Here is a 16,501-nt window from a genome sequence, read left to right on the forward strand (position 1 = left end):
AGAAAATTAATACATGTAAAAAAGCTGCATGTACATAACTTGCTGACAGTTGTGTAAAAATTCATCAAGAGGTGAGATTTGCTGATGCTGAATCAAAATTAAATGTATAAAATAAAAGTCAAGGCTACTCAACTAGGTTGACTAAGGGTCACAGTCCTGCAGGTTTTCAGTGTTTCCCTGCTCCAACACAAATGACTCAAATTAATGAGTCACTATACAGAACTTCATAGGCTTTTGGGTCCATTTAATTTGAGTCAGGTGTGTTGGAGCAGGGAAACGTTAAAAATTTGCTGGACTGTGGCCTTCGTATGACCGAATTGAAGTTATAGGGAAGCTCTTTACACTTCCACAATAACCGTGTTAAATGAAACCAATGTAAATGTATCTAGATATGTTGGAGCGGCATGGCTCATTGGGTAGAATGGTCGCCCCAAGAGTTGCAAATTCAATCCCCAGCTGGAGAGCTCATGTCGAGGTGTCCCTGAGCAAGACACCAAACCCCTAATTGCTCCTGATGGGGCGTGGTTGAATGCCTTGCATGGCAGCTTCCGCCATTTCTTTCTTTTTTTTTTTTATAACAGATTCATGAACATTTGAAATTGCACCATTTAGATTTTGCATACAAAAATTTCATGACATTCCTTATGATACAGTGACCCAGGAATTATTCACTTTGCTCAAACAAATTTCTGAATTTCAATTTCAATGCATTAGACAAAAATTGTTAATAACATTAAGAATTTTAGCACAAGTAACCATACCAAGAGAAATAGGTGGCAAAAGAAGTATGTTAAGCTTTAGACAAAAACAGATTTAGACATGCAGTACTGGTGTCATTAAAAGTAGCAGAATGTTTGTTTATTTCTCTGGTTTTACTTACAGCAATCTGATGTGGACAGTCCTGTCTGTGCATCTTCTGTTTCCTGTCACAAGTTCTCAGTTTTAATCTCTCACAATATACTTAATGTAAAGCAAATGCAGAGGCCCACTGAGGTTTAAAATATTTCTTCAGGGTTTTGTTGAGTGTTTTTATGTGAGCTCGATTAGTTTAACTTCTTAAAAGACTGGTTGAACCATTGAAACCCATATGAAGTTATTTTTATTTAAAATTGCTTTGTGATTTTTTTTTAAAATTTGGGATATGCGTTAAATTTAGCTAAAAATTGTGGAATTAAAAGAACAAGATCCTCACAGCACTGCCCCCAGGTGAGAAAAGACACCTGTTAAAATGTCTTTATGACAATTTCCTCACCCACCTTCTCCTGTGCAAACTCACATAACCCCACCAATCAAAATACAGCCAAAACTTTGTGCATCAGCAGCATAGAAGAGTATATTTATGTAAGGCTAATTAGTTATGCAAAATTTGTACAGCATTATGGAAGTATTTATTGTTAATATAACTGTTTTCATCTATTTGAAGAAGTAGTGAAATAATTCAATGCAATGTCACAGTGCACTCTTTAACACTTACTTGAGTTCATAATTTGTTTTTATTTATTTGGGTTACATGTTTGCATTCGGTTGAGTAAAACTTGAAAAGTAGTTTTACATCCCACTAGGCTCATGAGGGCAATACAGAAAATGTATAAACAAAATTTAGAACTAGAAGCACACAAAGAGCACAGACCTTCACCAAGCCATTATATATTTTTGCCAGTGATTGCATTATTATTATTATTATTATTATTATTATTATTATTATTATTATTATTATTATTATTATTATTAATAATAATAAGATAAAAGCTCTAATAGCAAAATTATTCCTATCTACCCATTGTAAAGAATCCTTTAAAAAAAATACTGGATTCAGGCAGAGATCCGGGTCACCTCCAGAATCTAGTTACTTATTCCATTTATTCCAAATTTAATAACAGTCCATAACTTTCGAGTTATGTTGCAGACAGACAGACAGACAGACATACAGACAGACCAACGCTCCCGAACAGGATCTCCACCTTGGCGGTGGCAAATATGCAGAAACAATGTACGCATATTACTACGTGAATTCGAAGGTTACGTACGAACGTCCAATACCAACTGTGGACGACGTGATCACGTGATTTATTGACGCATCGAACAAGCCGCGATATTTCAGCCCAACGTAGGTTGGTACTTGAAGCAGTTGGAGCTACAATTTGCTAACAAACTGTAGCATTTTTACACACATTTTGTGATAACTTCCTGAACGTTTCTTGTTGGTTTTGTTTATTCAAGAGAAGAAGAGCACAGCGGGGACTGCGTTTATCCGCGCCCAGTTGTCGGGCACGTATTTACTGAGAAGTTATCCCGTGTTTAATTAGCCAGCTTTGTGGTACGAAGTAGGTCACAGCTCCTTTTTGACTCCGGATTTCTGTTTCTTCCGTCGCACCACAAAGGTTTGCAATCATATAAACAATGGTTTTGCTCAAACGTCTCCATCCACCGACCGAGGGAGTACGACATGAGCAAGCAGACACCACGGCGGTGATGAACGGTCAGAGGCTGGGCTGCGGCACGCTATACGTTGCCGAAACGTAAGTGATGCACGTGTCTCTTGCTTTTCTTTTTAGATGGTTTCAAGTAATGAAGATTTACAATGACGTAAGGCAGACTACTGTTATATTCCAGTCATATTTTGGGCATAAAAAGTAATATTGGGAACTTCCGGGTTTTTTCTTTTCAGTAGCCTATAATATTTCGAAATGAATTTGTTTGGAAAACAGCTGTGATTTGTTGGTTTTATGGTCTCACATGACATTTGTGAAAACAAGAAAGACCAAGTAATTTCTACTTGGAAACTCCAAATGTCACCCTAGCAACATATGATTAAAATTAATTTCTGAGTTCATACAGTAAACAGAAATATTGCATTTTTAAAGATATCTGAAATGAGCAGAGGTTAAAAGAGATTAGAGAAAAAAAGTTTTCAAACATTAAATACAAGGCATTTTATTGTTTTATTGCCTGTTAATGTGATGGTTTTATAGGCAAGCAAAGAAATATATTTTAGCATCACCTGCTGAATGCATGCATGTTCCCATGGCAACGCAACACAGGGAATTTGCTCTACTTTAACTGCACAGCTTTGTTTGGCAGCTTTACTGATGTCCAGATCAACCATTTGTATTTATATGCATTCATTCAGCCAATAATGCACATCTTTTTATGCTGTCAATTCACCACTGAATTTTGATCAATAGGGTTAATTATTTAATGTTAAAAAAGACATCTATGAAACTCATGTTGCCATCTTTTGAAAGTGCTTCAGTCCCAAACTAGTCTGAACATAAACTGTTTCAGAGTAGCTAACTGATTTATCATGCATCATAGTATACTTCTGGTGCTTATTTATTTTGATATCTGGGAAATTTATATGAATATTCCTAATATTTACAGATCCTGCAGTTTAAACTGACCCATACCTCTTTTCTGTGTGTTTTTGTTTATTTCAGACGCTTGTCATGGTTTGATGGCTCAGGGATGGGTTTCTGTCTGGAGTATCCCACCATCGGTCTGCATGCCATCTCCAGAGATGTCAGCACTTACCCTCAGGAGCACCTGTATGTCATGGTCAATGGCAAACTTAGTGGTGAGAACAGCTTAATATTGTTAATCATGAAACAATCACTTAGTCTCTACTGTCTAAATGCAATTTACAGATGGTAAATTTTCATGACAGCTCACTGAAGAAGATGATCAGATTTCTCTCTGACAGGGCTTTTTGTGCAAATGAACTGCATCAACATAAGGAACATAAGGGGCAGAAGATGCTCTGTTGTTTTCAGTCTCGCACTGACTTTACATAGAGAACGGTGCCATTTGTCCAAGTCTGGAGGTGGCTCATTTCAGTAAATGTTTGGTTTTAGCTTCAGCTGTACCAAAGTAAAGCTCTGGATGTTTCTGTGATTATCTTGATGCAGTTGCAGTGCAGCTCTTGGACAGAAAATATTTGGTTTCCATTGTGTAGTATTTACAAGATCAGTTACTTTTCTTTATATCAATGAAAGGTGCTCTGTGTGCAGCACAGACGCTGAAACTTCTTATTTCTGCCTGTATGAGTTTTGATCTTGACATCACTGATATGTTTTCATGTTCACTTCTCACAGATGAGAATGAGGCAGAAATGGCAGAGAAAGCAGCTGATGATGAAGACCATGATGGTAGCAGCAGTGATGATGATGATGATGATGAGGGAGTGATCACAGAGATTCGATTCGTGCCCAGTGATAAGGCATCATGTAAGTGATCACACTGAGGATGAGTCGTATACTTACATCCCTGTATATCTCAGTTGTCACTATTTAGTGACCCAATGTTTCTCCCAATTTCTGAGATCAGAGGAATTTAAACTACATTGATCATATGATTTCAGATAGATGAATGTGAGTTGCTGTCAAAATGCTTTGAATATTCCGAAGACTAAATATAAAATCAGGTTGTAGAACCGCGGTGACATGCTTCCCTTAAACTAGGGGTCGGCAACCTTTACCACTCAAAGAGCCATTTGGACCTGTTTCCCACAGTAAAGAAAACACTGGGAGCCACAAATCCCTTATTACATTTAAAATTAAATACTGCATATGAAGTTTTTTCCTTTGCCCTTATTTTATATATAGCCTAAACAAAATGTGTTGTATTTATTAAATCAATGAATGACTGCAGAGAGAACATTACATTTCTGCATGCAACAAAAACATAAAAAAAGACAATGGGTTGAAGGTTATTTTCAAGGAAAATAGCCAATATCTATTTGAGTCCTTGTATTTAAGATAAAGCACCGAACTTAAATTATCCAGCGGCATCAAACCAAAAAGCCGTCTTTTCTCTGTGTGCTGTCTGGCGCGTGCAGTTAGTGGTCTACCCGAAAAATAAAAGGACTGTTTCACTGAACAATGAAAAAATATGAAAATATGCAAAATAATAGGCAATTAAAATATTTTTTTATATTTGGTTAATTTGATTTCTGCTCCTGAACCTCAGCGTACAGTGTCTGCACATCAGGGCTGTACGCCTTCACCTTTACTCAGGACTGGAAGCGAGAACGGCCCTCTGACTGCAACATCTTTAAGGTCTGCTGTCAAGCGTTTAAACTTGGACACCCATATGTCTTTGTCTGCTATGTCTGAACTCATAGAATCGTTTCCCATACAACGTTTGCGGGGATTGCAGAATGTAAATACTCTTAATTTATCACGTGAGCTTCTTTGAACTCTCTCAAACTGGGGAAGTGAGACAGATACCTTTTTTTAAATCTCGTGACAAGCACGGTCAGCTTGCGCTCGAATGCCGAAACCTCTTCCAAGGTGTGTGTCCTTTCCCCTGAAGAGCTGTGTTCAGCATGTTCAGGTGCGCTGTCATGTCTACCATGAAGTGTAGCTTTTCCAGCCATCTGGCTGTTCCAACTCAGGAAGTGTGAGCCTTTGCTGCTCAGAAAAATTTTCACTTCTTTCAGACACGCGACAAAGCGTGAAAATACATTTTAATTGAATACACATTTTATTATTTTCAAAAGCCAGGGAGCTGCATTGGAGGGATGAATAAGCCGACCTCTGCCTTAAGCCCTTTTTCCAACGGTCAGAAAACCTGCTAACAGCTGCTAACATCTGGCTTTTGAGTGCAGTGTTTTTATCTGCATTCAATCCCGCATCAAATGACTGTAGTGGACTAGTTTATTTTATTTTTATTTTTTTTTATAATCTCAGATTTGATAAGTGGGGATATAATGTCTGGGTGTACATTTATTAATCACAACATTTTACATTGATCAGGACTGCGTAGGACTGACAGCTGCTGTCCAGTTCAACCTAATACGATAGCTTAACTGGTGTGGTCCAGCACAGTCTGCAGGACACAGTGTAATGCCATCCCATAGTTGTTATAGGTTTGTTACCCAACCGACCGACCGACATTCCTACCTATTTATTTGCTTATTTACTTGCTTATTTACTTACTTGTTTACGTAGTCACTCAGTTATTCATTCATTCGTTCATTCATTCATTCATTCATTTACTTGCAGTGGAAACCATGTTCTCAGCAATGTGTGAGTGCCAGGCGTTGCACCCGGATCCAGAGGACGAGGACTCTGACAATGACTTTGAAGGAGAGGAGTATGATGTGGAGGAAGCCGGTGAGGAAAAATGTCTGCATGGCTGATAATTTATGAAAACTGGGAAAAAAAGATATGAAGTTTTTATTGTTGAAATCTAATCATTTAAGCAGATACTTGATAATGCAGAGCTTGCTGTAAACACGGATACCAGTTAAGATGAGTTTTTCTCTGGTTGCTACTTGTCAAATTGGATCTGCGTTTTTGATCATTCTCTTGCAATTGCAACAAAATCTGTCAGTCACCATTTGCAGCAGGTTTTCGTTTTTTATTTCTTCCTTTTTCTATTTTTTTTCTCATTTATTATCTGTCTCCTGCTATGATTTTCATCTGTATGCAGACTGGTTGTTTTTACCTCACACAAAAGTGAAGAGTATAGCAAAAAATCCTTTCACTGCCGTTGTCTTGACATTGTGTATGCAACAAATAAAACTTGTATGAGATGGTACAAGTAATTTGTCAAACCTTGGCAGGTTGGAGTTCTTAAATGCAGTGCTATGTATGTTGTTACCTTTGGAGCATAGAGTATAACGTGTCTGCTTACAACCGAAAAGGATTTAATTACCTTGTTTTGTCTTACACAAGTGTACCGTTAAGAGAAAACTGTTAAACGGCTAGTTTTGTTCCAGAAACAGTGTATGTCTACTTTTAATGAAAGAATCCAACTGGATGTAAAAACTGCAGGTTTTCATTCAGCAGTGTAACATAATGATCTATGTACTGAATGAAGTGTTGACTGTCTTTATTCTTGTGTTTGTCCTCCTCCTTATGGACTGGTTGTCTGGACTCGGTTGCAGAGGCAGGTAAGACATCTACAAATCATTCCAAATTGATATTTTCGCTTGATTGTGTACTTTTTTAGTCAATGCATTGCCTCAAATGATTAGACAATTGTTTTTGTATAAGCACAGAAACTTTAAAGTTAGTTATAAACCTGTATTAAATGCAAAATACGCGTAGATTCTTACTGGGCGTGGTCTCAAAGATTTACCATATTTCAAGCAACCTGTGCTGTTGTGTGTCTTTCTCCACCCACTTAGAGCACGGCCATGCTGACATCCCAACTTTCTACACCTGTGACGAGGGTCTGTCAGCGCTCACGCAGGAGGGCCAGGCCACGCTGGAGAGGCTGGAGGGAATGTTAGCCGAATCTGTCTCTCAGCAGTACCACATGGCTGGAGTGAGGACAGAAGAAACAAAGGATGAATTTGAAGGTTTGAATCGCACAGCAGTCTGATTGGGGGAATATATATATATATATATATTTATATATATATATATCCTAATTTTCAAGTAGTGTTATTCAGGATTCATAGTGACTAGGAAAAGACAGATGATGGAAACAGGATGATAATCTGCTGGTCTCAGACTAAAATTAGAGATGGTATTACAGCAGACATGAAGCAGGTCAGGGCTACAGGACGGTTACTACTGTCAGGACTTTGCTGAACTGTTGGATACAATCAGCTGTCAGGGTGCCTGGATATTCATCAGTGGCCTGAGTGGAGATTCAGCAGGTTGCTTAGTCTGAATACATGGCTGCTACATGTACCACACATCCAGTTAATTTCATAGACAACTTTATCTTCTTCTGGGACTGCATGCACTTTTTAAGACAGATGGATTCTGTCTGAACAGGTCAGGCGTGAGGCTGTTCGCCTCCAACTTGTTTTATTTCCTGAACAGACGCCTTGTTCCCTCAGACAAGGACAACAGAGCAAAGCAACGCATGCGCATATAAAGGCTCACTGCGTGTTGCAGGAAGTCCACATTGGAAGCAGAGAAGCTAGCTCAGGATTCACTGCGAGGCAAAATAGAAACATTTCTTTGGATTAATGAAGATGAAGTTGAGCTTCAAACCGATCCACTTTGGTACCTGGCTTCAGACATGGTCGGTTTCATGGAGGCTAATCCCTGGCTTCATGGGGATGAAAGGGTGGTTTGCTAAAATACTTTTGCGGTTTTGCTGCAATCCGGTGTCGTGGGGACAGTCCCAAAGCCTAGAGGAAACCCTGAGGGGAAAAAAAAACACCTCAGCCCCCTCCTGAAGAAACCTCAAAAGCTTCTAGCAAGGACCCGCCCCCTTCATCTCATCATACACCATCCAGGTCACCCTCCCTCTCCCCATCCTCCCCACCCCTCCTGGACTCCCCCACCTACATGAAGGAGCTGGTCACTATTGCCCCAGTCCCATCTTTTCACCTCTAAACATCACACTTCATCGTCCCCCACCTATTCCCCAGTGAGCTCTGACACAGTCGTCACTGCCCCAGCACCCAGCTCTCCAGATGGTCTCCCCCTCGCGTGTGTTGTTTCTTGTATTTAAGGCCAGTGTTTAAGGCCACTTAAATACCTTTTCTGATGACTTTGCTGAACTAATGTCAATAATCAGTGTTGACTTTGACCGTGTAGTTATAGTTGGTGATTTCAGCATTCATGCTGAAAACCGGGAGGGACCAAAAAATCGTCTTCTTTTTTTGATAACTTTGGTCTAACTCAGCATGTGAAAGAAAAAGTGTGCACAACAGAGGACACTGTTGGAAAAATGCCACCGGTAAGAGCTGAAAACCAAGAACGTGTAAAAGCTGAAAGCAGGTGGTGAAAAACAAAGTTGCAGGATCACTATGAGCCCTATAAAGAGAAACTGAGGATTTATAATTGGGAGCTGAGAAATGTGAAACGATCTTTCTTTTCTGATATCATTGCTAAGAGCAGCTCAACCTTGAGCCTTGCTCAATTGTTCTCACACTGGAACTTTTATTTCTTGCATTTTATCTATTTTATTTAAGCTCTTTTTAAAATATATAATTTCTTTAATTTCTTTTTAAAGTTTGTTTTTATTGCTCCCTGCACCCCGCTGTAATGCGTTTAATGTTTTATGTAAAGCACTTTGAATTGTCTTGTACATGAAGTGTGCTATACAAATAAATACAAATAATTTTGCCTTGCCTCATGACAAGAATGTTCCTGGTACAAATCTTGTCTGAGGCCTTTTTGGGTTTTCTTGAGATGCTCAGGCATCCCCTTACCACCCCAAAACCTGCATGTAATGTTAAATGGTGATTTTACATTGACCCTATGTGTGAGTGTACATGGTTGTTTGCCTTGATTGTCTCTTTGCTGACCCTGTGATGCGCTGACATCCTGTTCAGGTCACTGTTCAGGGTGTGCTCTGCCTCGCCCGATGGCAGGTGGGTTAGGAAACACATTACAGAGTTTTTATTTTATACTTGAAACAGTTTTAAGTAATATTAGAACCATTTGTAAAAGGATGAGGGCCAATTTGCTTTTTGTTTTTGGAGATGACCCACTGATAGTCTGTGAAACTTAATATCCAATAAAAATGCTAGATTTATATGTTATAAATACATAAGGAAGTCTAGTTTGACCAATAAAAGCAGTTTCCAACCTTTAGTGCTTTCATTTTAATTATTTGACAAACTAAAACAATTTTCTTCAAGAATAAAATGAGATTTTATATATTTTTTTACTGCATGTTTAAAGATATATTTCTGTGCTTAATTTTAAAATTATGTCTTGATTTGATCATATTGACTGTATCTCATTCCTCTCCTCATGGAGAGAGAAAGATTTTACACAAATGCATTTTTTGAGCTTTGCATAAAAATATATTAAGCACATTTTTAGAAAGAAAGTAGCCACAGATAAGCTCTGAAAAGACAAACAGCTGTTAAATGGTCGTGTAATTTGATGCTTAAATTAGTTTGTCTAGAGGATAAAGTCAACTGTATTAAAAATATTTGTGGATAATACACCCACATTATAAAGTAATATCATTCATATTTAGTTAGGTGTGGTCTGATTGGTATTTTGTTGTTTACAGATGGTATGGAGGTGGATGCTGATGCAGTTGAGGCCGGTCAGTTTGAGGATGCAGATGTTGAGCACTAGTAAGTCTCAGTGTCACCCACCATTTTTCAAAGCTCTGCCATGTTATTTGTTTGTAACTCTGAAATTCACTTGTTTGTTTTGTATTTCACAAGCATGTAATTGTGCTAACAAGGTCGAGCATTGCTCATTTTAGATATTGTTCTCTGTTTATATATAAGCGCTAGTTTCCTGAACATGTGATTTCAACGTAATTTATGGTTTCCAACTCTCCTTATGTCTGAGGTCTTTGCGATGTAAAATTCATCCTCACTGGTCTGTAAGGACTGTGATATGCTTGCTGTTAGAGAGGTGCTCATGTTTGAATCATGGCTGCCACACGTTCCTAGCATACTTCTGGCACGCTAGGATTGCGAGGCCACTTGAACTGACGTAAGGTAATGTGTCGCGTGTGCGAGTAGCAACATTGACTTTAACGCTAGAGATACACGAGGCAAGAGGTAAACACAATAACGGAGAGCGTTGACGAGCTCCTCTCAGACCTTTTCCGCAACTACTGGCCCCTTTGTGATTTTTCCTCCTCGTTGCACAGTGATAAATACTTGTGCCTTAACCGCTGGAAACAGATTGGTAAACTGGTGTTTACAGAAATGCCCTGGAAATACAATGTTTTTCAGAGTCCCAAGTGCTGTGTACTTGCAGTGACCCTAGTGTGACCTCCAGTATCGAGCATTTTAGCTGCGTTCTGCTGCTGTCGTGCCGCAGCAAGTATATACACGGATGATGCAGAACGTTGACGTGCACGTTTGCATACATGGCAAGTATATGCACTAAGAGTCCCCGAGGTCCCTCTGTGGCCGACTGTCACTCAAATATTAGTAACCATATGAACTGATCATGTTGATCCTCATTTAAAAAAAAAGCAAAAAAAACATGATTTTGATGAGATAAAAAGAAGTGCTTAGATGCTTGTTTTCATAAGACTTTGTCGGAGAATCGCCATTATTTACACCTCTACAATGTACTGAAGACCAACTACATGGCCATGCATGGAAACTCCTGCACAAATGACCCAGACATAGTCCCAGTCAGTTACAGGCATAAAGGTGGAAGTATAAAGTTGTTTACAACATTCCCAACGCACTCACACAGCCTTTCTTCAGAAGCTCACGCCGTCTCTACGGTTGTCCTCATTGTTAGTCTTTTTCTTCTTCCTCCTCCTGTTTCTCTTCTCTGGTTTGTTCCTTTCGCTGGTTGCATGTCAGCTATACTGCTCAGCACTGCCCCCGCGGTTTCCAGCGGTAATGCTCCATTTGCTGCGTCCAGTGACGGATCCGCAAGACCCCTGAAAACACACCAGTTACGCGCATAAACGACACAGGAGACAGACTAAAGTGTCTGTCTGTCTGTGTATCCGTCTTCTGCGTCGAGCATGAATAGGCTTTTAAAGTGTTGCATCCAGCACATCATGCCGCTGTTGAAAACCGACAGTTAACAGTGCAAAAATCAAAGCTGAAGCATAAGCTTTAACTTATATTTAAGCTACAAAGCTGAACTCGCATCCCAGTATTTGTCACTGGGATGTGAGTTTCCATGACCATTTGCGGATAACTAATGAGCTGAATGCATATGTAAGTTGAACACACAGTAAGTTTTCTTAACAGGAAATCACAGATTTGACAAATAAAGAAAGAAGCAACATAACATGATGAAACACTAAAGAACCTGTGTTAGCAGTCGTCATCATACATGCAATCTGTCTCTTTATGTAGATGGGAAGCATCTCTGCAGCCAAGCAAAGCACAAGTGTTGCATCACGGGACTGGAGAGAGGACAGCAGCACTTACTGAAGCCTGTCAGCTCTTATCCATACTCTCTACCCATGTCAGTAATTTTCTGTTCTCCTTTTTTAGAACTGTTTTTGCCATGAGCTAAAAGTCATCTCAGTGGTTGTTGCAGCTTCTCACATCTGCTCATGTGTTGTGTTGCAGCACACTGATTGCAATATGTTGTTGTTGCTTTATTTTCAAGCTGATATAAACAAACTGCTATACTGCATATTTGTGATGCAGCCAAGTGAACTAATGTTAGTTATTGAGATGAAGCCCCACATCCCTGGATCCAGTTTTTGACTGTATGACAAAACGCATACTTTGTCTCTGTTTTGTACCTTGAGACCAATTTATTAAGATTTTTCAGCAAAGGAGACTTGATGTATTTGTATGAAATAGTCAATAAATGAGTTTTTGTATCTGCTTTTGCTTGATTTATTATAATTCAGTGACTTGCCTGCTCGTTTGCACACAAATGACTATTAGATGTAACAGAACTACTTTGCAGAGATTCTTCTAAAATGTTAACTTTTTACAAATTTGTTGAAATAAATGGAGAAAAGGGAGACATCAGTAATTTGTCCAGCGACCAAGAACTAAAAGACATGCTGTGCAGAAGACTCCTAATTTGTGCTTTGATTTGGAATGTCACATTAAATAAAAACATTTATCATATTATATACATTCCTCTGTTAAACTGTTCAACTAATTAAAGTACCATGCATATAGTTTCATCATAATATTATAAAATATCCCACTTGGCTTCCAGTAAGAATTTAAAGTGAAATTATTTGTGCATTAGCTTAAATAAATGACTTATTGCATAAATATACAATAGCTGTGTATTATTACTACAACTACTTACTTGAGGGATTTGACATTAAAAGCAAAAAGGCACAGCTTGGTGCATATTTACCACCTGTGTTGAATAGGTGCAATAGTGAAAACCAGTTATTTGCATTTTTACTAATAAATCATGCAAACACTCTTTAGTAAGCTGTCCTAAAAGTCAGTTAAATAATTTGAAGTACTGTGTGGACTTAAAGTGTCTAACCAGTTCTATCTGTTGCTTACAGATAAAAAGTTTAAGCTGTATTTATCTCCTTCGAGGTGTGCTGCTGATGTGACATTGTCCTGATAATGCTTCACTGTAAAACATACGAGGTTGAAATATTTTTTAAAGTGCATATAAAGTGTGCCTTGTAGTTTGGGTTGAATAAAGTACGATAGCCTCCAATGCTCATGTTGTCTTCTTGGTCTGAAGTGGGAGATAGTTGAGAGATGGGGATTTCTTCGACAGCACAGGCGTAAGTTTATCAAACAGCAGCACTGAGCTCATCATACCTGAAACAAGAAGAATTTATTAAACAATCTGAAGCAGACAAGTGCAGATATTTTCCTTTTTTCTTTTGGGAACTTATTTTGTTTCATGCATGGTTATCCATTCATTCAAATTCCTATCTCCTCAGTTTCTCACACTGGGCAGTACAACCAAGGTGATGACAATAAGACAACAAAAGGACAGAAAATGTAATGATGATGGAGTAAATCAATGAATACATGACTATATACTACAAAGGATAAAGCAAGTATGTTGTTTGTTGAAGGTTCGAGCTTTAACCTGCTGGTACCAGAACAAAAACTCCCTGTTAATAAGCAAGGGTCCAGTAAAATTGTTGGTCCACAACAAGTCTTTTATACATAAAAACCTGTTTTAGGTGAAAATTGCAGGATTTTAGTGGAGTTTTAGCCACCTAATTGTAAAACATTTAATAACTGTCAGAAATATTTTAAGAAGTTTGGTTCTGACCTAACCAGCCACATTAAATCCATTGTGATTTTTAATCAAATATTTCTTTAATAGCTTCAAGCACATCTTTCCAGATTTTTCCAGGTTTGGGCATCAGCAGAATATTTGTGTCTGGTTGCCAATGTGTGGACCACAATTTCTACAGCATTTGTTTGAGTATACCCATTAAATTTAGCCACAATTTCAGGTGTCCAAAAGAACTTTATGATTACCTTCTATCTAAATTCGCCCCACACATTAGTTGCCAGATGTGCTTTAGTACATATTTCTTCCTACAGATCCTGTGATATATTTATGATAATTTAATTTTCCCATCTCTTTTTTATCTGCATGGCATTACTCAGATTCATACCTAAAAATATTTGGTAACAGAAACGTATTCATTTTTTTGTTCCAGCTTTTTGTTTGTACTTTTAACAATAGCTCCTCAGTTGGCATAGACTCAACCACTTTGACCCATTCTTTATGTTTTAATAAAAAATCTCTTAGTTGAAGGTATCTAAAGAAATCTGTATTTGGTAGCTTAAATTCCTCCCGTAAGTGCATAAGATTTAAAGTATTTAACCTCATGGACTTGATGTAAAATTACTTTGACCATTTGTTAAACCTTAATGCAAATATTCCTAATATAAGAAATGTGCTTCTAAAGACAAATGCCATCGTACTTCACAGAAGTAGCAGAAATAACCAAACGGATTGCAAAGAATAAACTATACAATTTAAAAATCTATAATATTTCACAGTATTGCTCAAATGTGAATTGTGAATGGATGAAACCTGATGGGAAATGAAGTGGTGTTCTTTAGACACTTTCTCTTTCTCTTACTGGGAAACTACTCTTGTCCTAACACTGGAGCACAGGAGCTCAGCAGCTCTGAAAAGAACTGATTAGATGTCTGAACAGCAGTTTTTCCATCTGAAATTAACTATCTGTATGTAACATACAGAGAAACTATATTTTCAGAGCTTCAACTACCAACAGACTAAATGTGTTTGCGTGCACAAAACAAATGACTCATAAGAATTCAACATTTAAGCAGCTTATCAGATTTGTGTCAACACTTTCAACATGAATGTCTGACAGCCAAACTGCACAAAAGCTACGTTATACAGCTAGAAAATGTACTAACTTTAATAGTTAAATTGAAATATTGCAATGAATGTATCTCTGTTAGTCAGTCTTACCCAGCAGAGGGCCCAGCCAGTAAACTAAGCAGTAGTCTGGGAGGGAGTTTCCACTGCAGGGGAACTGTGTGGAGAAGGCCAGCGCTGGGTTAAACACTGCTCCTGTCACACTGCCACCTAAACACACACACACAAAAGCATTTTTACACTTTAATTAGTGAACTTCAGTTGGTTAATAAGTTTAGCCTGTACCAGAGTCGGCCCGAGGCATAAGCAATCTAAGCCCCTCCTTAGATTTTTTTTATTAATAATAATAATTTAGATTAATAATCTTGTCTAAAAATATTAATTTAATTTTCCTAAAGTGGTCACTGAGGTTGATGTCACATCTACGTCCTCATCAACTTCAGTTTTCACCATGGATCAGCAGCTCCACCAGTTTAGCCAGCTAGGTGAATATCTTTACCCTCAGACTCTCAGAAACGGCTGATCAGGTATTCACGGTCACTGGTTATAAAAGAGAACGTATTATTTACTAAAAGACAAGATTGCTGACGTTTACACTACCACTATACCTTGGCTTAGGTTGGCCCTGGCCTGTACACACCATGAAGCTGATGATCATCATCACTCAGAAAAAAGATGCTGAGGGTAAACCTGAGTTGCAATACAGCAGTGTAACCGGTCAGCTTTGTTATATCAGTAATCTTTGTGTCACATAGTCATATATATATAGTTATTTTGGTTATAATTTGCATCAGTTTGCTGCAGGTTACAGCTACACCACAAATAGGACTGATGAGGACACAACAAGGCAACGCTAGGCTTACAACTAGACCATCTCTATCTAGGCTACTGTAGTGCCAATGAGCAAAAGCAGACTCGCGTGACTTTTGACAAAAGCAGGTAGCTATAGAATTGGAGATGAAAATGAATGTTGAGTGCAGTTCGCACAACCTTGTATCGATAAACAGTTTCTCATACCTGCATAAACAACTGTTGTGATGGCAGCAGCTACTGCGTGCACGCGGTATTTCTCCTCCACCGACTGTGTGTGCGTCAGGACAGTTTGGACCACAAAGGCGCACGCGAGTTCCACGGCCGCAGCCTTGGGCAGAGAAGCATGAATGGGGCTGATACACTGAAAACCAAGCAATTTATGCCTCACATGCAGTCCCGACATGCCAATACCCCACACTATGGGCACGCATGCTCGTGCAGCTGTGGCTGCAATGAACTGGCACCCGATCCGCCGCAGTGCGCACCCACCCGAAAATCTCGCATGGTACGCGTGCTCGAGCGTACCGGAGGGGTTCCCGATGGCACCTCTGAAGGTGAGTCCATGGACCACGGATGCCAGATACGTCAAGGTGAGTGCAAGCTGGGGTTCGATCCCGCCTACCTCGGAAAGCAGCTTAAGCTCGTGCGTGCAGCAGCATAGCTGGAAAGTAGACACAAGCTCCATCGCGTACACACACAGCCCGGTGTCCGCGAGGGCCCAACTCAACAACCTGCGGGTCACATCGCTCAGCACAAAGATAACTACCAGCACCGACAGAGACACCGCCACGTCCGCACTCATGATCGCGGTGGATCTGTGCTCTTTGCCGGGGACAGCCCGTGCTTTTCTCCGTTTTATGCACCTAGTCCTCTCGCTCGCACTGGAGCTTCCTGATTCAAGTTGATGGAAACCCCGGTTATGTCGGGGTGCCACTCTATCCAGGAGGATGCGGCATGCAACCGGGAACAAATGAGCTTCAGTCCCGGTAGCTCACATGGTGCGGAAGAGGCTG

The 16,501-nt window shown here is 39.3% G+C and overlaps 2 protein-coding genes across 2 annotated transcripts; one reads left to right on the forward strand and one right to left on the reverse strand.

Moving 5' to 3' along the window:
• The first annotated feature begins 2,057 nt into the window (after window positions 1–2,057).
• Window positions 2,058–12,196, forward strand: clns1a (chloride channel, nucleotide-sensitive, 1A). Its single transcript, XM_041994245.1, has 8 exons — window positions 2,058–2,519; window positions 3,438–3,574; window positions 4,092–4,223; window positions 6,003–6,113; window positions 6,890–6,895; window positions 7,133–7,306; window positions 9,937–10,003; window positions 11,714–12,196. Coding segments are annotated over exons 1-8 (747 nt in total). The 5' UTR covers window positions 2,058–2,400; the 3' UTR covers window positions 11,715–12,196.
• On the reverse strand, window positions 12,193–16,501 carry aqp11 (aquaporin 11). Its single transcript, XM_041994244.1, has 3 exons — window positions 15,693–16,501; window positions 14,769–14,885; window positions 12,193–13,117 (listed from the first exon to the last, which is right to left on the reverse strand). Exons 1-3 carry the CDS (start codon window positions 16,288–16,290, stop codon window positions 13,014–13,016), a joined length of 819 nt encoding a protein of 272 aa, XP_041850178.1. The 5' UTR covers window positions 16,291–16,501; the 3' UTR covers window positions 12,193–13,013.

This window comes from Melanotaenia boesemani, chromosome 9, assembly GCF_017639745.1.
Source record: "Melanotaenia boesemani isolate fMelBoe1 chromosome 9, fMelBoe1.pri, whole genome shotgun sequence".
Classification (NCBI taxonomy): Eukaryota; Metazoa; Chordata; class Actinopteri; order Atheriniformes; family Melanotaeniidae; genus Melanotaenia; species Melanotaenia boesemani.